General features: G+C 42.8%; 1 protein-coding gene across 2 annotated transcripts in view; it reads left to right on the top strand.

Moving 5' to 3' along the window:
• The first annotated feature begins 7,808 nt into the window (after window positions 1-7,808).
• The window catches only part of TRHDE (thyrotropin releasing hormone degrading enzyme), a 192,239-nt gene continuing 175,363 nt past the window's right edge, over window positions 7,809-24,684 (top strand). Inside the window, exons 1-2 of one of the 2 annotated variants that reach the window (XM_083399501.1) lie at window positions 7,809-10,585; window positions 17,645-17,918. In XM_083399501.1, the coding sequence (XP_083255627.1) occupies window positions 9,729-10,585; window positions 17,645-17,918 (1,131 nt within the window). In that variant the 5' untranslated portion in view covers window positions 7,809-9,728. The remainder of the gene's footprint in view (window positions 10,586-17,644; window positions 17,919-24,684) is intronic. The other variant, XM_083399500.1, reaches the window with a different exon arrangement.

The following is a 24,684-nucleotide window of genomic DNA, read 5'->3' on the forward strand; positions in this document are numbered from 1 at the left end:
TGACCTTTAGATTTTTGTGCAGATCCCATTATTCTGAATCCCAGCCATACTGCTCTGTCTTTTTCCCCATGACAGACACAGAAGTATGTCTGCAAACAGTGTTCTCCTGGGTTTTTCTGTAAAATCAAAGACTTTCTGTGTACTGGACAATCTTGCTCCAGTTTTTAGGATCATACTTGCCATATACTACAGGAAGAGATACCTTCATACTTATTTTTGCTGGCTGACCCACAAGATGGCACTAAAGAGAAAAGCGACAATTTTCCTAATAAAAAGTGAAAAGCAAATGCAGGAGACCATATGTTGAATCAATGTTATTTTAATTAGAAGCATGCTTCTTTCATTGTCAGTTACATTATATTTTGTGACAATCCCTAAAGCTAAATAACTGAAAAGATGGTTCATTTTTGCTCGATTAGCTGTTACTTTTGAAAGTAAATGAATAAGACTTAAATTGTGTACCATTCCAGAACACTATCTCAGAATCATGTGCATATTGTCATCAAACTGATGTTTGTAATTGTTTCCTGCTGCAAAGCACATATATAAAATATCAAACAAGAAAACAAATTGGCTTGATGCTTTTCCTAAAATGATGATGATGATGATGGTATCTGCAATCCTGGAGACACTTAGATTACTTACATCCCATTGACATCATCCAGCACTTTAACTGGTAGTATTTGAACAAACAAAGGTAAATTAAGTTGCATTAGAACACAATACATTTTCCTCCATCTGCAACTAACAGAACAATACCCACTTGCATAAGGCTGTAATTCTAATGTTCAGGGTTGTGCTGTGAATGTGCCATCCTGTTTTAGGCTTACTTCAAAGTCAATCCTATCGAAGTAAGCAGGATTTATGTTTGAGTGCATGGGAATATGACTGTTCTGCATGGCTGCCATCTGATCACCACTTTGGGGGAGTACGGTAAATAAATTTAGCAAACCCATTTTTTGAGTATGCAAATTGAGGGTAAGGTGGTAAAATAGTAAAGGGATACTTACATAATTGCTCTTAACCAGTGACAGAAGTCTGCAAACTGGAGATTTCTGATCATGGATTTGTTGTAATGAGGACTTAAAAGGGTGTGTTGTGTGTAAGAAATACTGCATTCAGAATCCCCCAGAGTTCAGACACAGCTCTCTGAGAGAGGATATGTGCAGTCTTAGTCCGATACATCTGTGCCCCTGATCAGCATTCTAGGGGGGCTTCAATCAGAATCCTCAGAAGGGCAGTAAGATTTTGCTATCTTGCACACTGTTATCACTATCAGAAATGGGACAATGATGGATACATTCAAAGTAACTTGCACTGAGTGAATCCATACTTTTGAACTATGAGTTTTTATGACAATGGTTAGCTATTTAAATAATTCATTTTAAGCAGCAGAAAATGGAACACATGAGTAAAGCAGAAAGAGAACCAAAGGCACTGAGATATTTCCAACTGAAAAATACAGAAAATATTGACATTTAAAGGGTAGATTAAAAAAAAAAGCCTGTGTGGAAATATTTCTGCATATGGAGCTCAGGGAAAGAAAAATGATGGGCCTACATCATAGCTGGAATGCACAAAGTAATGAACAACATAAAGAACAGCACTTCCTGTTACAGTGGCAAAAATAAAATCTATGCATTTCAAACTAAAAGAAGAAAATACTTTTAATGCAATAATACATCAGTGACACATAGAACTCTGTTGCAAAATGTAACCAAGGGCAAAAATATAACACTTTTCAAAGTTTTAGAGATGGAGATGAATTAAACTACTCGTGCCCTAAATTAATTATGACAACAAAATTAGGGATGAAGATATTTAAACACTGAAGAAAATGCAAACAATTTTCCAAGGAAAGACTTATAGTCATTTTTTGGTCTGATCCCATGCAGTGTTAGATGCACCTAATCTGGCTGATTTCATAACCTATGTTACATCACAAGCTGGGGCTGTAAGCCAGTTCAGGGCATCATGCTGGCACAAGATGTCACCAAAACCTGGAGGTAGCCCTGGGCATACTTATGGCATAGCTCAGCCTAGTTCAAAAGACTGGACATAAGGGAAGTCATTGCTGAAATGAGGACACAACTGCTTATCAGTGCGCTGCTAGGACATGAGTTCAGCGTCCAGAGAAATGCTAGACCAGAGGGGCTGGCACTCTAGGGAACGCAATCTCTTCCGTAGCAAAAATGTATTTGTTCAGATGTGTACCTTTTAGAAATTGGGGCTGGGATGGATGGCTGGATGTGTCCCAGTAGTGAAGCATAGGCAGACATGAACTGCTCCACTGCTTCTTAAATGGAAAGGATTAGACCGCATTGCTGCAGCAAGAACCTTTTACTCAAGCGCATGAAAATGTTGAGGTCAGTCAAACTCTGTTTTGACAAATGTGGTCTTAAACATACTTGTGTTTTATAATCTAACATCTTCATCCACTGTGCCACTCTTCATTCTTCCATAGCAAAATCCTTTGGTGCCATAAGCCATCTTTGCACGAGATTCTCTTTTCAGGAAAAAACAAACACGTATTCTGCTATTCTCCACTCAAATGGAGAACCATTAGATGAAAAGAATGAACACATTATTTCACCACACTGTTGGGAATCCCCACCTTGTATTGAAGCATCAGAGGTTGTCGCAGCTAGATAGAGGGTGTTGTCAGTAGTGGACATTCTACATAATCTTAAAAATAGGAATTTGAGGTTTAGTCATGTACTAACATAATGACTTGAGAAGAGCCTGCTGAATGAGGCCAATGGCTTATCTTGTCCAGCATCCTCTTGTCACAGTGGCCAGCCAGGTACCTATGAGAAATCAGGAAGCAGCAGGACCCGAGCACAAGAGCATTCTCCCCTCCTGTGGCTTCGTGTTGTAACTGGTATTCAGAAGCACAGCCACCTCCAACTGTGGAGGCAGCAAAAGCCTTATGCTATATGAGGGTAAGTAACCCATCATCATATTTGGAGCCAGGAAGGAAATAGTCCGTCCCAAGGCTGGCTTGGGAAAGGCCTGTCAAACTTCTTCAAAAGTCCCACATCTATCCAGTTATGAAAGAAAATATTTGATGTATCCAGAAAAATGAAGCATAAATCAAAAAGGTTCAAAGGCATGTTTAAAAACAACACAAGCCCACATGCATTCTCTGAAATTTATACTGCAACGCTTTCTGTTTAGGTGAGTTCAGATCCATGAATAAATTGTCCCCCCACCTGTATGATATATGGCTAAGGTCCCTTATTTATAGACTCTTTCTGCTAAGAGTACAAAATGGCAATATAGATGCTGAGTTGCACCACTGGAATCTCAACAAAGAGAATTAAACTGATGTTGCCAGTCTTTTTTTAAAACTCTCTTACCACAAGATAGGCTTGTATATAAAATAGGGAATGCATTATCTGAAGTGTATCCAAGTGTGTTCTGAAACATCTTGTCTGGAAGGACAGTTTTTACAGTGAATGTGTGTGATGATGTGCTCCTTTTTCAGCACAAGTGAAGTCTTGTCCTGTAGCTCATAAAACGTGATTGCATACAAGATGCTGATGGCCTAGAGGATTTTTTTAAATAATGGAGTCTCATTACCAAGATGCTGCTAAAGAAATAAGACTTGATTTGTTAACTTTCAGAAGCATCATAGAGAAAAGTCAAGGTGAAGAGTGAATTTCAGAGGGAATGTGTAGGAAACCCATTTGTGAATTTACCGTAGGAATAAAATACCTAAGGCTTTGGAGGACAGTTAGGCTGTACTGTAGTTCCCCACACACTTACCAGGAATGAGTCCCATTGAACTCAATAGGTGTACAGTTGTACCTTGGTTCTCAAATGCCTTGGTACTTGGACGTTTTGGCTCCCAAATGCCACAAACCCAAAAGTGAGTGTTCTGGTTTGCGAACACTTTTTGGAAGCTGAACATCTGGTGTGGCTTCCGCAGCTTCCAGTTGAGTGCAGGAAGCTCCTGCAACTGATCAGGAACCGTGCCTTGCTTTTCAAACCATTTTGGGAGTCATATGGACTCCCGGAACAGATTAAGTTTGACAACCAAGGTACAACTGTACTTCTGAGTACAGGTTTTCGTTCTAATATAAATGAATTGTCCCATAACAGTCAAATTTATTTTCCCCTACATATAAATTACCTGTAAAGTTATAGATAAATATTATGTATAAATAAATGTAAAGTCCGAATATTTTGTTTCAAAGATAAAGCGGGAATATTGAATTGCCATGGTTGAAAGTATTTCTGAAGCACCGCAAAGTCACCATTGCTGCCACGGAAAATGTTAAAATGCCAATGGCAATGAGATATCAAATTTTGGCTCAGTAGTGTTTTGAACGTTGTTCTGGAAAATCTGGTCCTGACCAAATGACCTTCTTCCTGTCTCTGTGAAATAGGAATAACAGCTGCTTTCTCCATTGAAATACTGTGATAAGAATTCAGTAAGGATTGTAAAACACATGGCACCCTTTAAATAACACTTATAAAAAGAGTTGTTCCTTTTCTGGTCAGTATAAAACTTCTCTGCTGGGGTATCCCCCCCCCCCCGACACCTGGGAACAAGTGGATTTTTCTCTTAAAGGAGTAGTCAAGTGATGTTCATTATCACACCAGTCACCTGTCTTGTCTCCAGTGGATAAACTGACCTTTTTGGTGATCTTGGCATGTTGAATATAAATGCTTCAAGCATGTTCTTGGATCATAAAGCCACTCTGTAAACCTTCAAAAAGCGAGTTAAATCAGGATGTGTCAGGTTAAGATCTGAACATCTGTTGAAATATTATGTTGACCTCAACATACGAAAACTTCAATGTGACTTCAGTGTGAGAGTTGGCCCTTTGGGAGCATAGGAAAAAAATGTTACAAAGAAGACTGTGTTTCTGATGGGTGCTTCAAACAGTCTGCACATAAAGGCTTCAAAACAGTCAGATGCATGTATCCATGTAAAAGTATTTAATGAAACACACACACATCTATAAAGCTCAATGTTTTGTTTTGTAGTCTTTTCCTCTTTCTCCGTGTATCTCCTGGCCATAGTTTCCCAATAATTGCTTCCTATAGGAAAACCAATTAAAATTACACAAAGCCAGCAGTGCTTTTTGGGAACACCTCTTCAGAAAAACTACTTCTACAGCTCCGCTGTCTCTACACCTCCCACACTGTCAGTGTCTCCACATTTCCCCTCAACATGTTAACTGTATGCACTTTTACATTTCACGTTCAGCATACTGACCGGTGCTACATCCTTAGCAAACCACCTTTATTGCCCATCCCGGACGGATCTCTCTAAGCTCTGTGGTAAAAACCGATGAATGTTCAGAACTATGTCTGGAAGGACAAAGCTCCTAGTTATTATCTTTCATAATCCGTGACGTTGCAAGCCTGCAAGAGAAACCATTCCAGTTGCAATAAAACCTTGGGCCATGTGGCAACAAGATACAATGAAGGAAAAATTAAGGGGCTGAATGACAAAAGAGGGCTGGGATCTGAACTCCCCAAAGTTCAGTGAACCAAGTACTTTATCAGTGCAGTGAGATGTTAAGAAAAGCAGTCAAAGCTTGTGGTATGGATAGCTACATATGAACCCTCCTCCCTCCACCATGTGGTCTTTGTTTTCAGTGCCACTTTGTAACAATTACAGACAGAGAAGGAGCATTTATACAGTGGTACCTTGGGTTACAGACACTTCAGGTTACGCGATTTCAGGTTGCAGATGCTGCAGGTTGCGAATGTGCCTCCCACACAGATCATATTCGCAACCCGAGGTTCCACTGTACAAAGGTGGAGGAGTTTAGTGTACCATGATGGAAGCAAACTTCTTTGAGTAGTGAGTTCCTAAAGATGAGCGGTTTCTCTGCAATGGCTGGCTGAAAGTGGCCATCATGTCAAGATAACTAAACAGTATGCCCCATTTTACCATATTTTTCCATCCATAAGACGCCCCCATGTATAAGACTCCCCCTGTTTTGGGGGACTCAGATTTAGGAAAATGGGGGAAGATGGCCCCGTGCATAAGACACCCCCTAACTTTTAACAGTATTTTTTTTTTGGGGGGGGGACTAGTCTTATACATGGGAAAATATGGTATATATGCATACTTGACATTTTGCTTCCCTCTTATGGGACCACAACAAATGTGTACAATTAAAGTTGAAAGAAATTAGGTTATGAGCTACAGAAATATGCGTAGTCTAAATAAATGCAAGCATGAATCATATAGCTATAGGGCTGAGCTGAGGACAATATGGCGGATGAAACTTGTAGTAAGAAACAAATCTAAGGTGCAAAATAATTTTGTAGAGAAGTCCTGTCTCATAATTCTTGAAATGAAACCTCAACTTTTTTTTTTTTTAGGGACCGTTTATGTGCATAATTCTGCATTCAGCATATTAGCGTTGTGCTATTGATATATTCTAGGTGTTGGAAAGTTGTTCTCTTTAGAAATGTATTTGAGAAAAATGGCAAATTCCTTCTAATGATTCCAGCTCTTTGTGTCTCTGCCTCCTACCCTCTTTTCCTACCTTCATTCATTTTGCCGATTTCCTTTTTTGCTTACTGTCGGGTACTATTAAAGCCTTGGAAATGTGCTCGAATGCCTTTGTAAAAAGTTTTACACATATGCTAAAGGCAATTTCTTACAGACTTTAATGTTTCCATCCATACAGGCAAAAGAAGAATCACTTTGCCTGGGAGAGCAGCCACATTTCCTGTGCAAGAGGGTGCTTCTTCAGCCGCTTAGTTGCTAGAACTAGAACTGCTGAAGCTTTGTGCCTGGGAATTCCAGATTTGCAAGGGCTCCTTGCACTACCTTTTATACTCAGGTCCAGGCTCTTAAGTATGAAACACATGTTTAGCTGGTCAGTTTTGAGGTGGCCGCCTATGCAGAAATTGCCACTTTTACCTTCAGAAAACATACTTCTGTATGCATAAAATTTTAAAGGCCATCTTAAGAACTCAAGTAGTTCTCTTAAGGAGGAGCATGCGATTAATCACCACCTGCACTTGCCTACCTAACCTTAAGTATTGTTCTGATATTAATAAGCATCGAAACATTGTGCCTATTTGTGCTGAGACTTCAATCTAATTCAAACAATCGGTAAACTTGTACTGAGCCTCTTTACTTCCAGTCTTGGTTCCTCGTCTCTTGTCTCCTTCTCCTTTTGCGTTGTGACTTTTAGACTCCCAAGGTTTCAGACAGGGACGGTCTTGTTTTAACTGATTGTATGTAAGCAGCTCCGGGAGCCTCAAGAACAGGTTGCAAGTGCTCTACATGGTAGTAACAATAATAATAAAGGTGTGTCCGTATGGGAAACTGTTCATGGGAAACCACTTCAGGTTTTCAGCCTGGTGTACAAAATTGTGCCCCGTGCTTATGATGAACTGCTTTCCTCACATAAGTACATTTTGGCTGGAAACAAGAAGTAAACAGATCAGTCAAGTGACTCACTTAAAAATGGAACGAAATCTGTCTGGTGTGTGATGATTGAGATGTTCTGATGACAATAAATTTCTCAGCAGTGTTGTCACTGTTGTTAAGGGGCATCATCAGCTGTGTCAGTGTCACTCTGAGTGGCTTTGCAGCTTCAAGGTGGGAGAAAGTAGGCAAAATGTTCAAGGGAGGCATTGGTCAGGTATCGTCTTTGCATGATCCAACCCAAGCAGTGCTGCTTGAACCATAAGGACACTGGCCCATTGGGATAGGTAGAAGATTTTTAATGTATGATGGTTTGCTGTGTTTTTTTATGTTGGAAGCTGCCCAGAATGGCTTGTGCCACCCAGTCAGATGGGTGGGGTATAAGTAAGTTGTTTTGTTGTTGTTGTCCTGCCTTGAGTCAGGAGGCATCTGGTCAGGCAGCCGCAGCTAGGGTTAGGAGAAGTGAATGACTGACCAATCAGGCATTATCAAGTGTTGACCGATTTGGAGATACTTGAAACAGATGCCTGTCTTGGCCACATGACAACGGGGTCCTCAGGGCAACTTTTGATAATGCCCTCAGAGTAAGGCAAGTGTACTTCAGTTTCCTGCAAGGCATGCATCGCCCCCGACGTTTCCTCCTGCCATTCAGAAACAGCCAGCCATTCAACCCCCCTAAAGTATATCGAGCACAGACTATATACCCTGTACATGTTCAATATTTATGTGGAGAACAGATTCGTTTACATAGAATCCCGGCAAATCCTGCGGCGGCGAGGCGGATTTATAATCTCACACTTGCCAGATCATAAGAGCAGGATCTGCCAAAAAAGAGAGGCTGTCTGTCATCATCAGCCTGGAAGCCTTCCATGGACTCGGGAGCCCGGCTGGAAGAAACACACATCTTCGCTGGAAACGGCGAAGCTCCTCCCGACCCATCGCCCAGAAGAAGAGTGATGACTTGGGGAAGGAGCCGCAGATCTCCAGAGAGTGTCTCGTCCTGTTGCCCGAAGCGACTTCATTCACACTGCGCGCCGGGCGCGAGCGCCCCGAGGAAAGCTCTCTAACCTCTCGCTCTTTGTGCCTTCTCCTGGGATTTGCTCAGCTTGGCAAAACCCCTTTAAAGTGGTTCGTGCGGTTTGGTTAGTTAGACACACACACACACACACACACACACTCGCCCGCGCGCTCCCCCTTCCCCTCTCTCTCCCGACAGGAGCTCTGTCAGTTCTCTCTAGAGAGCTGTGGGTAGTTCCCAACCCACAGACCTCGAGCGAGCAGCCGAGCGCGGGACCGCCAGCTACAAAGCCACCGCCTCGCGCTCTCTCCTCCTCACTCGCCGAGAGGCGCGCACGCCAGCAAGAGCCGCTCGCTCGCTGTCCGGGCTCGGGAGCCTCGCCAGGTCTTCCGAAGTGCGCAAAGCGGTGCCGAGGAGAGACTTTGTGCTGCCTGCAGGTGCTTGGGAGCCGCTTGGAGACAAGGAGTTGGCGTCGCCGGCGTCTTCCTTCCACAACAATCCTTCTCTCTCTCTGTCTCTCAGCTGCAGCAGCTGCTTCTGCTTCTCCTCCTCATCGTCCTTCCCTCTGCGATAACCTGGGCGCGAACTGCTGAGGGGGGAAAAACCAAAACAAAAAAAGACCCGGCGAGGCGAGAGAGCGAAGCCAACCAGAGGACCCGGCAAGGCGAGGAGAGTTTGGGGCGGCGAGAGTGTGAAGGGAACGCCGAAAGGACGCCAGGAACCGGAGTCCCCGCCCGCCCGCTCTCCTCGCCTGCCCTCGTCCTCAGCCGCCCGCCGCGCACGGAAGGGAAGAGTTGCGCTCGCTGAGGGCGGCGATGGCAGCGAGGCGTCGCGGCGGCGCCCTGTTGAGCGGAGCGCACCGGGCGCCCTGAAGAGTGGAGCTCGGCGCTGCCCAATCCGCGCTCCGCGGGGGGTCCGGCGGCGGCCCCTCCCCCCGCCCCCTTTTCCCGCCTTCCTCCCACATGGGGCGCCAGGAGGAGGCTTCCCTCGGCCGCCGGGGCGGCTCTTAGGGAGTGCGATGGGGCTCCTCGCAAAGTGACACCCGCAGCGGCTGCGGCAACAGCGAGCGAGAAGAAGAGGAGGAGGAGGAAGAGAGAGAGCAGGCGGGGTGGGAAAGAGAGAAAGAACAGGAGGGCAAGCAAGCAGGCAGGCGGGCGAGCTTTCTTCCCGAGGTGCTTCTCAGTCCTTTTTCCCGCCTTGGCTGCTCTCCTCGGGAGCTTCTCCCATGCCTTCCCGGCCCCGGCGGGGGGCGGCGGCGGCGGCAGCCCCGGCGCAGGAGGAGCCGTCCCTGTGGCTCCTCTGATGTCCCTGGCCGAGAAGCGGGAGGCGAGCTTCTCCTTGACGCCCATGATGATCGAGGAGGACGCGGCGCTGAGGAACGGCAGCAGGGGGCTCTCGGGCCAGTGGGCGGACGCGGCGGCCGTGCGGCCGCGCACCACGGAGCGCCACATCACGGTGCACAAGCGCCTCGTGCTGGGCTTCGCCATCTCCATCCTGGCGCTGCTCGTGGTCACCATGATCGCCGTGCTGCTCAGCGTGCGCATCGAGGAGTGCAGCAGCAGCAGCGGCGGGGACGCGGACGGCCCAGCAGGCAGGGCGGGCAACCGGAGCGTCCCGGCAGGAGCAGCAGCAGCGGCAGCCGCCGCCTCGGCAGGAAGTGCCCGCCGCAACCATCCCAGCGCCGGGGAGCCCCCTGGCCGCGGAGGAGTGGAATCGGAGGCGCCTGGAGGGGAAGAGGCGGCGGCGGAGGAGGAGGAGTGGCAGAGGCGCCGGGAGCAGCCGCCCTGGACGCAGCTGCGCCTGCCCGGGCACTTGCGCCCCCTGCACTACAACCTGATGCTGAGCGCCTTCATGGAGAACTTCACCTTCAGCGGCGAGGTCAACGTGCAGGTCGAGTGCCTCAACGCCACGCGCTACATCGTGCTGCACGCGCACCGCATGCACGTCGAGGCGGCCCGCGTGGCCGAGGACCGGCTGGCCGGAGCCCTGCGCGTCTCCAGCTTCTTCCTCTACCCGCAGACGCAGGTCTTCGTGGTCGTCCTCAACCGGAGCCTGGAGGCGCACAGAAGTTACAACCTCAAGATCATCTACAGCGCGCCCATCGAGAACGAGCTGCTGGGCTTCTTCCGGAGCTCCTACGTGCTCTACGGCGAGAGAAGGTAGGCACCCCGCTCCCACCCTTTGATCCCTGGTCCTGCTACCACTACAGTATTTCCTTGCCTGTGTTGACTCAGCGCACGAATCCATTTGTCCCAGATACCATCCATAAGGGATATCCCCGTTCCCCGATTTATTCCCTATAAAAATGGAAACCATAGGAGCCGCCCCCTTTTCCTCTCCTGATATCCACAACAGCTTTATTGTCAATCCGGAGTTTTCATTAAAGCCCCACTCCCTTTATTTAAGAGAGTAGGTTTTTTTATGACTGTCCCTGGGGAATGGATTTTCTGAGCATCTCAGAAAAGGATACTTTTGCAAAAGTTTTCCCCATCATAACTTAAATGCTATCCTCCCCACATTCTATATTTAGGCTTGCTAGGTTCCTATGTGTGCATCTAAAACTCATCCCACAGATGTGATATTTATTTACTCACTGGCTTTTAAAGTACATATATATCTCTTAACTTCCTTGCCAGAAGAGAGGTAGATAGTGGTGGGAAGCTAGGACCCTGCAATCTGGAGGCAGGAAGAGCAAAATGTTGGATCTCCCTTATAGACTTACCGGACTCTTTATGTTATAGATCTTACAGCTGACACTTCTGCCCTTTAAGATGTTTTGATTCTGAGATACAAAGAGATAAGGTCTCCTGGGATGTGGCAATCACATAGAAAGGCCACCAGGGCTCTCCTTTTATTCTTCTGCACCTGCCTTTGCATGCTGGGGTCCCCATGCCGCTGCCCCTCCTTTTGTGTCGCAGGAAGGCAATGTCAGAGCAGAGGAATTCATAGTACATCAGAGAGACTTGCCCTGGGAAGAACCACGAATAAAAAGCAGGCAGTCCTGCATAGTTAATTCTCCCATGGTGTGGGTGGCACTGGCTTTTACAAAAGCATGAAAGGCAGGATTTCTCATTTTGGATCACCTGATAAGCTGATTTGTCTAGGCACCGGGCAACATCTATGATATGATACTGAGAGAACCACTTGCAGCTGGCATTCAGGATTCTAGAAAATCAGTACTTGACTAGCGTTGCCACTTTCTCCTGCACTTCAGCGTAATTTCCTCCCACCACATTTAATCCCCTTATTTTTCTCTCTCTCAGATAGACACTCTTCACTTTCTCTCATTGGTACAATCAACAAACAGAAAAACTGATAAAAATGGAAGAACAATGCTCTTTTTTTAAAAAAAAAAACCCTAAACTTAAAAAAAGGTAGATTTGGAGAACTTAAAGTTTTAAGTTACTAATGAGGGACTTCCCACAAAATAGGCTACTTGAACCATAGTGTATTGAAGATATATTTTGTGATGCGTGTAAGATTCTAAAAGCAGATCACTGCAGTAACCTGACAACTTAGGTGCCAACTTTGTGTTACTGTAAAGCCATGTTTAAAGAAGCCCTGGTGGACTGCACATGTGGCATTTGGAACCTGTGTTTGCAAGGTGGGGGCTGGGGTAGGGGCTGGGGGAGCAGTAGCAGAAGATGGAAGCTTCAGCTGAAGAGTCGCTGGTGGGAGGTGGGTTAAGCAGTTGCTTCTCTGCCATGTGCAGATCCCACCCTCCCAAGAGCAAGTGAGAAGGGGGAGTTGGGGCTTCTCTGCCTGGGTTAAATGGGTGCTTTGCCCCTTAATCAACTAAGACGAAACCTAGAGTCTGCATTTTAAAGTCCCTTAAGTGTTTATCTGGCTCTGCTTATATGAACTTACATATCAAAGAATACATGAATCAGCAACTTTTCATCATATGCTACAGTCAGAGGGACAGGCGTGTTTTAACTTTGAGCTCTCCAACAAAATAGTAATGTACACTAAGAGCCGAATGTAATCAAATATTGTAACATGGATCTGATTCACATTATTTGTAGAAATGTAAACAGAATTCATAGAACTGGCTTTCCTTTCATAAGAAGGGGACTTAAAGAGACTTTTCACCTGTTTGCCTTCTGGCTGGGTTTTATTAACAGAGTTTGAGGCAACTCTGAGAGCTTTGTGCCTCTTCTGGTTGGGAGACACCACATACACACAAGTCTGTGTAAGTGCAGGCTTAGGGTTTTTATTCATGCAGCAAATCAAACATGGAAAGCTACGCTCTAGTTTAAAGGAAGCAAGGCTGGTTTCCTGCTAGCTTTGTTAGCAGAGATCTATACTGAATTTATTTTTAAACTGCTTGTCATTGAAAATCCAACCACAGAATCTTATTCTGTAAACCTCATCATTTCTTTGAGAGTCCCTGCTGAGCAAATGGTTTACTTAAGCAATTGGCACCCAGAAAGTAAGAAGACTGTCTTTCTACTCAGTTATGCCAATAGCCTCATCTTTAAGCATTCTAATGTTATTACATATATATTAAAAACTCAGTGTTATAATCATGGTCCATGTTAGGATTTTGTCTAATCCACCATAATGGCTGATATAAAATGTTTTCTTTGCAGAGTTAAGTTTCAGGGAAGGTGCTACTATGTCGAATCTTTTATTGCATGAAGATCAGAGTGGGGAAGATATAAACAGTCTTTCTCAGAAACTTTTCTAAGTGGTTTATTAGCATAATAGTATATCGCCTCACCACTAAGATATAGAGCATTTACTTGTATTATTTTCAGATGTTGGTTAACTGTGAAATACAACAAGAAGAAAAGAAATGTAGCAAAATTTTAATAGATCAGTATATTTAGTACATAAATTTTACAGCATAAAGTCTTTACATTGCAATTAAAACATAGTCTCCATTGTCCAGAGATAAATTAACTAAAAGCATGACAACTCACATACAGTCCTTTTTTTTCCAGTTGTATTAGAATTCCCTGCTGCATGGTTTTCCTTTCTGAAATGTGAAAAGTTTTATAGAGCACCATGATTTAGAATTCTTTTCCACGAGTCCAGAAAGTGTGGCAACTTGGTAGTACTTTGCCAAAAGATGGTTTGAAGCTAACATTATTTAATAACTGCTATGGTGTTATAAGATAGTTGAAGTAATTAGTAATCAGAATGCTAAATTAACACAGACAAAAGTTTACTTAAGTTGTTTGATAGATTTTTGCAGCAGACCTGAAACATATTGTAAAACTTTGATAGTTTTACAATGTAGCAGAATTGAAACATTTTACTTGCTTTGTACATTGGAGCAAACAATCTTATTCTCTGAGGCCTGACAATGCAATTTCATGGAAAGTTGTACTAACCTTTTCCTAAGTAGGGCAGAGCACTCACCTTAAGCAAAGCAGGAGCCCTTGATTTTATAGTCAAAAGTCATAAATCTCTCTATAAGACTATGGCGCCATAGAAATGCTAAATTTTGCCTCTCAGGTTATTTCACCTTTAGTGGAGAAATGAATTGCTTATTCATATATATACAGACACCCACCCACCCACCCCTTGTGCCAGAACATAAGTTTTTGCTAGAGCGCAACATTTCCTTCCACCTAACTGCTTGATTTCCTTTCCCCCCTCATATCCCCCAAGGTGTCAAAATAGACAAGTTGTTGAGAAAACATGTCTATATTTTAATAGAAGAGGTAGAATTAAGATAGTTGCAAATTACAGTCATCTGTACGCAAAGAAGCCAACCTGCAAGTCTTTTATAACTATAATTACACATTTAAGATTAAATCCTGTCATCAGTTTATGTGTGTGTAAGTTTTTATGTGTGAGCAACAGACTGCCATCCTGTATATACTTATCCAGGAGTAAGTCCTGTTGAAGTCAGTGGGATTTATTTCTGAGTAAGCATGCATAGGATTGTACTGCACATGCAGGATTATAGCATGACAGTTAAAATTGATTTAATTGTACTTTTCTGATAAATGATTTTTTGATAGTTAGGGCCTGTAGTATGTCTTCCAGAGCACATTACCTCATGTTGAAGTCACCATGTATTCAGAACCCCAATGTGCCCACTAGCTGTGATTTTTTTTTATTTCTCCTTTACTTTCATGCAGTATTGGGACATTGCAGATGAGATCGTATTGCGTTTTCATGAATGTAACAGATGTGACATAAACATTTGTTACTTGTCGGGAAGTTAATGCAAAGAAATCATTGGTCTCTGGCATGTGTGTTTTAGTATAATGCTTTGAGGACTGAAAATTGCATTTTAAGAACTTTCATAAAACTGAATTTATCACTAGCTAAACTTCGGTTCCAGTCCTAAATAATTAAAGACAAAAAGCATGCCTCGTATCTCACTGTAGATTTAAAGTAAGTCAAACGTTTGCATTTTTGCCTGTTTGGGCATAAGCCCATTGATTCCATTGCCTTTTAGACTACAAATAGATTAAATGTGAAACAATGTTAGAATATGTATTTTACTACCATATGTTGCTGAATTTATGAAAATTAATTTTGAAAGACAACTTAAACATTCAATTTTATACATGTCTACTCAGAAGTAGACCCTATTGAAATCAGTGGGACTAACTGCTAAGTAAGGTTAGGATAACAGCGGTAGCAGTGCTAGCTTTTATCACAATGGTTCTACCAATGATTTCTTAGTGAATGGACCCAAACAAGGTGGTTTAGATTCCCAGTGATGCTGAATGTTCACTTGAGATTGATAGTCAACAAGTAACATACTGAAAAGTTGAATAAGGCCTTCAGAAATATAGTTCAAGAAGGTAAGAAACCTTTAGGTAAAGTTTTGCTTTGCCTATTTATTAATACATACCCAAAAGTTCCGTTTTTGATAGAGCAAAATACCAATAACAGAAATCTGAGTAATCTAAGGGCTCACCCACACTTCCACTTGTCCCATGCCTAGAAAGCACAAGTCCAAGCTGTTTTCCACTTGTCCCAAGCCTTGTTATGCACAGGTCTAAGCAGTTTTGCCATTGCCCCACAGTTTCCCCATGGAAAACCTGTTCTTTAGTGCTAAATCAGAGCAAAGGTCAATCCGGAGCAAACCCAATGGATGTTTGCTCCAATTCAGCAGTAGAGATCATGTTTTCCTGGGGGGAAGAGACAGGGCAAGTGGAAGTGTGGAAAGCCTTTTCAGACATTGAGAATAAAACTGGTTTTAACAGAGGCTTTTCACCTTGTGAAACTTCGTAGTTCAGATAGGAAATGCATTGCTTGAAAACTAACAATTAATAGTATAGTATCTTGTTAATTTAAGACAGTGATAGAATGTTGCAAATGGAATAGTGCCTTCAATGCACTTCAATGCAAATTACAGTGTTAAAAAAAAATAAAGTAAGATAGATGCTTTTTGCCCATTAGACATTCAGATTTAAGGATGAAGGACACTGAACTCAGACACAGTGTGTCTTTTATATCTAACTCATCCAGGAAGAAAAAGTAGAAAATGACAGAGGACTAAAAGGTAATCTTGAGCAAGTCAGTATCCCTAACCATATTTTAATCATGGTCAGAGTGCTGTGATACTGATAGCCATGTCCACATTTCCCAGACTTTTACATAGTAGGATAATACCTTCAGCGTTCACATAATGACACGGACAGCCCTGGGCTTGCACATTCCCTCTCACACATGAGACAATGGCATTGGTCACTTCCACTGTTGGTGCTGAATAAACCACGGTTCTCCATTACAGTTGTACCTTGGAAGTCGAACGGAATCCATTCTGGAAGTCCATTCAACTTCCAAAACGTTCGGAAACCAAAGCACAGCTTCTGATTGGCTGCAGGAAGCTGCGGAAGTTCGCAAACCAGAACACTCACTTCCGGGTTTGTGATGTTTGGGAGCCAAAACGTTCGAGAACTAAGCTGTTCAAAAACCAAGGTACGACTGTATATCTGAATTGGGAATTGTGGTTTCGTCTGTTTCTGGTTAGTTAACAAACTAGGATCTGAAACGAGCACTTCATCTCGATTTGTATGAGTGAACCACATTTAGAATAAGCCACAATTTTCTGAGTTCAGACGTAATAGGAAACTGCAGTTTATTCTAAAGTAGAAACATTTAAGGGGGAGGAGGGGGCGCAAGCCTGAGGTTTGCTGCTGGTTATTTTCTTACATTTAGCATTGTGTTTGAACTGGGTCAATAATTTTATATAACTGCCCTCATTTTTTTCTTAACGGAGATTTGTTTTATTAATGTTAGCAGTGTTAGGAAATTGTTACTGGTAGAGCCATGATTTGCCCCCTTCTGCAATTCAACTCTGCAATAGTAATGAATTAAAAAAATAACTTAGTGATTGCAATTATTTATATCTCATCTTTCAGGATATAGATACAGTATTCCCAAGGTGCTTTTGTAATAACAAAATACATTTTAAAACCCCCCACAGTAAACACTTACAAATCTCCAGGGTCCTTCTCAGGGCAGGTAGATGTGTGGGGGTGGGGGGAGCATTCAGCTGCAACAGGCTTTTATGGCTCCTTCACCTGCCTCCTCTGATAATGAGACTGCAGAAGCGGATTACGTTAGAATTTGTACTTAAAATGCTAAAACATTTATCTCCCCTCCCCCTTCATGGAAATTTATTCTGAAATAAAACGGATTTGTATGCAATCATGTCAATCTGCTGCTGTTTAGATATTTGCTTTGGATACTTTCATTACTTGCAGTACACAATTTTGCCGCTATACTCAATTGCTTGGGAAGGTGTTACTGAGATTTACAGGTATCGTCAACTTTTGGAAATAATGACTCTCCAAAGCCTTCTTAAGCAAGAATACTTTATATATGGCCCTAAGAAGCCAGTGTACCCTGTCAGCGCTGAAGGCCCTAGAGATTTCCCTGAGGGTAATTAAATCACTGACGCAGCAGTAGTTATTTGTTTTGCTTTGTAGGGGTTAATACTGGCTGATGTTCTGTTGGTTTGAGGTTTAAATGTCAACATAAATAAATAAATACTATATCTAGTGCTTCAGTATTTATTTAATGCCAACATCCTTTCTCAAGGGCTGCTCCTTGCAGACTGAAGCAAGCAGAAGAATTTAGCTGAAAATAAAAACTAACATTGTTGGGGAATGCTTCATAGTGACTTTATTTTGTATATCACACTGCAGTTTCCTCCCTTGTACATTTCACTATTTTACCAGCTATCTTTGCATTAAGATCTGAATAGAAATCAGTGTTTCTTTCATCTTTTTTGTCTTCAGGTTTCTTGCAGTTACACAGTTCTCTCCTACCCATGCCAGAAAAGCCTTTCCTTGCTTTGATGAGCCCATCTACAAGGCCACGTTCAAAATCAGCATCAAACATCAAGCAACCTATTTATCTTTGTCCAATATGCCTGTGGAAACTTCTGTTTTTGAAGAAGATGGATGGGTTACGGATCACTTTTCACAGACTCCGCTCATGTCCACATATTACCTAGCCTGGGCTGTTTGCAACTTTACATACCGTGAGACTACCACAAAGAATGGAGTTTTGGTAAGTATTTTATTTTATTTTTTAAATCAGCTTACATATATTTATTGAAAAACCTTCCTTTTTTTGGGGGGGGGGAGGGAAATGACATGCCCCCCTCCAAATGATTGCATATTCATTATCTATTACATTTAAAGTCCTTTCTGCCTCCTGGTGAATCTGTTATGGTACAAGCAGAAAGAGCCCAGGATCAGGCTATTAATATCTGCCTTCACTTTTCATTGCTGCTTCCATGTATGAACAAAGGTTATACAGATGTTTGCGAGAGGAATTTGTCTCTCTTAGAAGTGTTAAAGTGCATGGTTTTTTCTCCCTTCAGTTCATGGCAATGATTTTTTTTTTTTTTTTACAAGTAAACAATACTTTTACATAAATACATTCAGCTATCTCTCATTGGAGCTGCTTCACATACTATCAGTTAGTGCAGTGATGGCCAAACATTGCCCTCCAGCTGTTTTGGGACTACAACTCCCATCATCCCTAGCTAACAGGACTAGTGGTCAGGGATGATGGGAATTGTAGTCCCAAAACAGCTGGAGGGCTAAGTTTGGCCATCACAGTGTACATATTTCAAGCGTAGCTACAGTGCAGCTGATTGCTTGAGGGAATGCTATAAGTTTGAGTTTTCTTTTCTGTGTGCATTCTACATGTACATTGTGTGTGGATCCAGTCTCAGGGCTAATTGTGGCTCCGTGTGGTATGTACACATGGTGAAAGAAAGGCCTGACTTGCTGGTTTCTGTGTCCTGTGAAGTAGCACTTAGTTAACCAAATATCCTGTGGGCATAGTATAACACCAGTCTGTTTTCTGAGAATTCACATAAACTAAGAGCATTGTGATGCTAGACCACCACTAAGCACGTACAGCATACTGCAACTCATGTGTGTGTGATAGCATGAAGATGACAGTGAGCGGCATAGTAGCTGTTGCTTGTATTTCATTGACCGGCTCCATGTTGGCTAAACAGATCATTAGCTTAAAAGTAATTATTATCAGGAACAATAACTAGTATTTCTGTTGCAAAATGAGGTTGCCGTTGATTCTTTCTCAGGGCTGTAGTGAGCCAAGTCCTACAAAAGAGTAGACCTATTGAAATTAATGAACCTAAGTTAGCTATGTCTATTTACATCAGTGGGTGTACTCTGAATAGGATCACTCTCAGGCTTTATTCAGTTACTACGGGAATAATTGTGGAACAACTTCTGCTTGGTCATTTGGACTTACCTCCCTCCCTTCTCACTTGCTCTGGTTGGGGGAAAACCCAGAACAGATTTAGCAGGCAAGTGGAGGGAGGAGAGGGGAGAGAGCCCCTTTTGCACAAGCAGAAGTTGCTTTGCTTACGCAAAGAGGTAGAAGAAGAAGAGTTTGGATTTGACATCCCGCTTTATCACTACCCTAGGGAGCGGCTAACATTCTCCTTTCCCTTCCTCCCCCACAACAAACACTCTGTGAGGTGAGTGGGGCTGAGAGACTTCAGAGAAGTGTGACTGGCCCAAGGTCACCCAGCAGCTGCATGTGGAGGAGCGGGGAAGTGAACCCGGTTACCCAGATTACGAGACTACCGCTCTTAACCACTACACCACACTGGCACTTAGTGCTACTTTGAATATAACCCATATCTATAGGGCTATGCGTAGTTGGAATGTAAAATCTTAAAGGGGTTTCCAGCTGCGCTTTTGGATCATTAGGGAGTGACTTTGTAATGGTTTGCAGGTGACACGCACAAGGTTCTGCAAAAGCATTTCTTTTTGGAGGCCATACAGTATGCTTCTGAATGCCAGTTTCTAGGAACTGCAGAAGGGGAGAGTGCTATTATTCTCGAGTCCTGCTTGCCGGTATCCTACAGGCATCTGGTTGGCCACAAGATGCTGGACTAGACGGGCCATTGGTCTGATCTATCAGGCTGCCCTTACATTATTTGCAAAGACTTCTTGTAAGCACTGAGTGGTTTATCCACAGACACCCTTCACTTGGTTCTCCACATTGAAGGAAACGTTTGGTTGTCCTGGAATGTGGCTTAGGCTTATTGGCAGCGATCCAGGAGTTGCAATGTGTGTGAGAAGAAACAAAACTGTTTACGTCAGTTTCTTTTGTTTTACAAATCTCATGTGCAGAACTGTGTAATAAGCCAAACATTTCACCAGAAATTCTGCCAGATACACACACACACAACCTCCTGCCAACTCTCATTTCTTTCTAATGCTTAGCGGGGAGGAGGGACTTTTCCTTTGCACCAAGCTTAATCCACATAACAAAGCATATTTGTGTTAGAATTGCTGATTGTGACTTGGGCCAAAGAGGTGGAAAGCATCTTCTGCACGCCTGTGAAAAATATCCAGTGTTCGTGTGATTTTTTTTTAAAGTAATGAACTCTGGAGTGTTGTGTCCTTTGGTGTGGGTGTTCTATAAAAGCAGATAGTCCGGATCTGAGGGTAGAGCTTTCCCTAAACTTGTAGCACAACCCCTCCGTAGAACATTACAGTGAAGGGCAGGTAATAAAGAATAAATGATAGTAGTAGTAAATGTGTGTAGGATTTCAGTCTTCTGTTTGTTGGGCTGCGTATCAAAACCATCGTTAAGTGCATTAGAATTTGCTTGGCTGCTAGTTTGAACAATGTATTTTGTCTTCTCTCCCTGGAGAAATGCATTGTAACCTAAAGATTCTGCTACTTATGCCTTAGCTGCAGCTGAGGTCCATATCATAACCATCTTGGCACTTTACTTACTAGTTCAATTTCAGCTGTATTGAGTGGCAAGTCAAGATAGTCCAAAAACAGCAATAACCAGCCATGCTATTTTTTAGGCTGTCTTCTGTGGCTACACTGAAATGACTTGGTGGCCTCACTGAATTAACCTCTACCTTCAAAAGATCTTTTTCTTAATTGTAGTACATCATACTTGTAATGGCTAAGAAGTACTTAAGTGATTTGGTCAGGGGAAAACAAAGCATTTCTGCTGTAGCAGTCAAGGGCTCTTGCTGCTTGTTATAGCAAAGGTTCTCTTTTTACCTGCGTCGAAATAAGAGCTGATGACTTGCACTTGAATAGGTCTCAAATTCCATGAAGTAGAGAGCAGTGATGCAGAAGCACATTAATTTGTGAGAGCATTGTAAAAATATTGAGGATTAACAAAGCTCATCATTAACCGTCTTTGTCTCATAGAAGTTTTATATAAAACAAAAATGCCAGGTACAACCATTCTGTATGCTGCCAAAGTATTGAAATATTGCAGTTTCCACTACAGGTGCACATAACATATCATATAGGATGGATTAAAGGATGTGTGGAAGGAGAGCTGCAATTTACTGCCCCAACATTTAAGGGTATGCAGTGTTGCGGACTGCACTCACTTCTAGGTGACAAAGTTGCACATACTTCCATAGGCCAGAAGATCTGGCTGTTGGATTTGCAAGTGGGTAGTACAGTCATACCTCAAGTTACAGATGCTTCAGGTTGTGTTTTTTAGGGTTATGGACCGGCCAAAACCCGGAAGTACCGGAATGGGTTACTTCTGGGTTTCGGTGGTCACGCATGCGCAGAAGCGCTAAATTGCTCTTTGCACATGCACAGAAGCACCGAATCGCAACCCACACATGTGCAGACACGGTGCTGCGGGTTGCGAATGCTGCGGGTTGCAAACGTACCTCCTGCTCGGATCACGTTCGCGACCCGAGCGTTCACTGTACTCTTCTTATGCTAAATGGTATGGGTGCTATTGCAAGTTAGAGCCAGTGTTTAGTATTTGGCTGCCATATAGAACTTAACTATATAAGTTCAATAAATAATAACTATAGAAGACTAGTCCAGAACATATCTGCCCTCTGCAGATAGGCTAATGATTTAAAGACATTTAAGTCATGGCCTCAAACCTGTTTGACATTCAATACGCCAGAAGACATCTTTAACATATATTTTATTTTGATTGAAGTGTGCTATGAAGTGAGAGAAGAAATGGTTAAGGTGCTCTGTCTCCTAAAGGGACCCTTGACCATTAGGCCCAGTTGTGGCCAACTCTGGGGTTGCGGCGCTCATCTTGCTTTATTGGCTGAGGGAGCTGGTGTACAGCTTCTGGGTCATGTGGCCAGCATGACTAAGCCGCTTCTGGTGAACCAGAGCAGCGCACGGAAACGCCGTTTACCCTCCTGCCGGAGCGGTCCCTATTTATCTACTTGCACTTTGACATGCTTTCGAACTGCTATGTTGGCAGGAGCAACAGCTACCCAATTAAAAGAGTAGTAATAGTTGCTGTCATAACGGTATAAATAATAATAATAATAATAATAATAATAATAATAATAATAATAATAATAATAATAATAAATAAATAATAATATAGCACAGAACATCCTAGAAAGCGCAAGGAAATGACCTGGCATCTTGAAGGGAAAGCCATGCTTTCTTCTTTCTTTTGCACCTTCCTTAATGCCCCACCACTAGCTAATCTTGTTATGGGACAAAACTCTTGAACTCCAATATGATGGTTAATCTGAACATGATTCCAGGCTGGTCAGCTGAGCACAGCCAAGAGAAAACTCTGTCGCTTTGGCATGCTTACTCTACACAGCATGCCACTTCAACTAAGTGGTTCTTTCAAGCTTCATCGGAAAGGAGAAAATTACAAGATACTGTAGAGAGAGAAAGGGGGAAATAAATCCCTAGTGCTATTTGGTATTGCTGTTAGTCAGTTTACATGCATCAAGCTTGCACACAGGCTGGCACAGTATGTGTACAGCAGCCAAAGGGCATCCTTTCGGAGGCATGCGGAAGAAAAACTCTTCAGCTCCATTCTCTCCCTTGCTAGATCTGTTTTGTAGGGCAACTGCATGCCAGTGTTAGGGTGATGGTGCTGCACTTGACTCTTAGGATGCTGTTCTAGGGCAGGGGCTCATTTCACAGAAATTTCTTAGAGGGGTAGTTTTGCACTTTGCTTCATAACTTTCTTTCTAGGGTGGCTAGAGACCTAACCTTTTTTTAAAGCAACACTCAGAATTTGTGGCCCCTGCCAAGAGAGTGTTTTGCCAATGAACTCTGCATGTTCTTTGGTAGTCAATATATGAGGGGAAAGATGTTATTATTTCAACAGAATAGGACAAACTCATTAAACAGTAACAAAAACAAAACCTCTCAAACAGTAAACCTCCTTAAACCTTCTTACACAGTAATACAAAGCCCTCTACCACCACGGAATAACCCCAAAGGAACAATTTCAAAGTAACAATTCCCCTCCACCAGATCTTCACCCACATACACAACCAGATCCAACCTTGGGAAGCCTCAGTAGTGTTTGGTCCATCATCCATCTTCCTCCTGACCACATTGCCCTTCACTATTTGTACCTGCCTCAACCAGGTGGGGCTGGATATCTGCACGGCTGCCACCTTTGGCAATTAGGACTCCTAATCCGGCGAATCAAGCCCTTTTGTTCCATGGCACCCATGGGTCCCATATTGATGAACCCTGTTAGGAACTCTGGAACGTCTTCCCACCTCACACTTACAGACCCTTTGGCAGCACATCTTTCTCCAGCCTTGGTAACTGCTGTGGCCTCAGCACAGGGAGAACGATTGACTCAAAGTTTTCCAGTCCAACCTTTTTGAAACCAGTGATGTTTTTGATCATATATGCTATGCTAATTTTTTTTTTTGCATTGAAATAAAAAACCCAAATGGAAAGTAAATTTCTATTATCCATAGTAGTTAAATAATGCAAAGACTTTAGACTACAATACTCTGTGCTAAGATAATTTAAAATACTGAAATATCATTCCAGTCTAGGAGTGAACACTAGTCCTAGTTTGCTTCGAATACTTAAATTCTAGAGGAATAATTGGAACTGAACAGCTAATTTAACCTCTTTTCTATTCCTAAAGAATTTGTAAGCAGTTCACAATTTTTCCCAGTTCATTTGTTATTTAGATTTACTCAACAATTATTCTGCATTTGGGGGCTGATTGCAGATATTCTACACTTGAGCTCTGTGTTGTGTAATACTGAGTGCTCTGATAAATCATGCATTCACATAGTGCAGGAATTTGGCTTCTGTAGTTATTTTCATCAGTAAAAATGTACTCGCTATATGATTTTTCTAGGAGGCAAACACAAAAGGGATGGACAGTGGCGTAGTAAATTAATCTGAAATGCGAATGAATATTCATAGCGATTCAAGCAGGTCTACGTGTTGCAGCAGATAAGTGGGCACTTACTATTCTGGGTGGGGTATTTCAGTGGAGGTAGCGCACAGTTCATGGCAGCCTTTGTAAATGCATAAAGAATTCTAGACACTAGTTACTGTCATTCTGGTACTTTGGTAAGCTCTGAAGTCATTAAAAAATCACAAACTTCCTTTGCACTTTGATACAAAGCCAGCTTTCTAATAGCCACCCTTACTTATCCATGTTTTGCTGCAGTGTACAATTTTTGTCTATGTTCTAGGTCACCTAAAATCCCCTAAGGAGTAGAACTGTTGCTCAGTAGAAATTGCTGACTAGATGTACTAAATAGTTTTACTTTTAATGCATGCAGTTTATTTCAGTAGAACCCAACATTGTGAACAACTGGATCATGGGTGTGTGTGGAATCTTCCACAAGACCAATGGGTAGTTGTGGATAAAAGTGTTGGGCTTTGGCCAGGGAAACTTGGGATCTGATGACCACTCAGCTATAGAGCTCAGTGGAGTCCTTTGGGCAAGTTGCTCTCATTCACCCTCATCTATCTCATAGGGTCATTATAAGGATAAAACTGGATAACTCCACACAACCTGCCTGGAAAAG

The sequence above is a fragment of the Podarcis tiliguerta genome, assembly GCF_965153285.1.
Source record: "Podarcis tiliguerta genome assembly, chromosome: 10".
In the NCBI taxonomy this organism is placed as follows: Eukaryota; Metazoa; Chordata; class Lepidosauria; order Squamata; family Lacertidae; genus Podarcis; species Podarcis tiliguerta.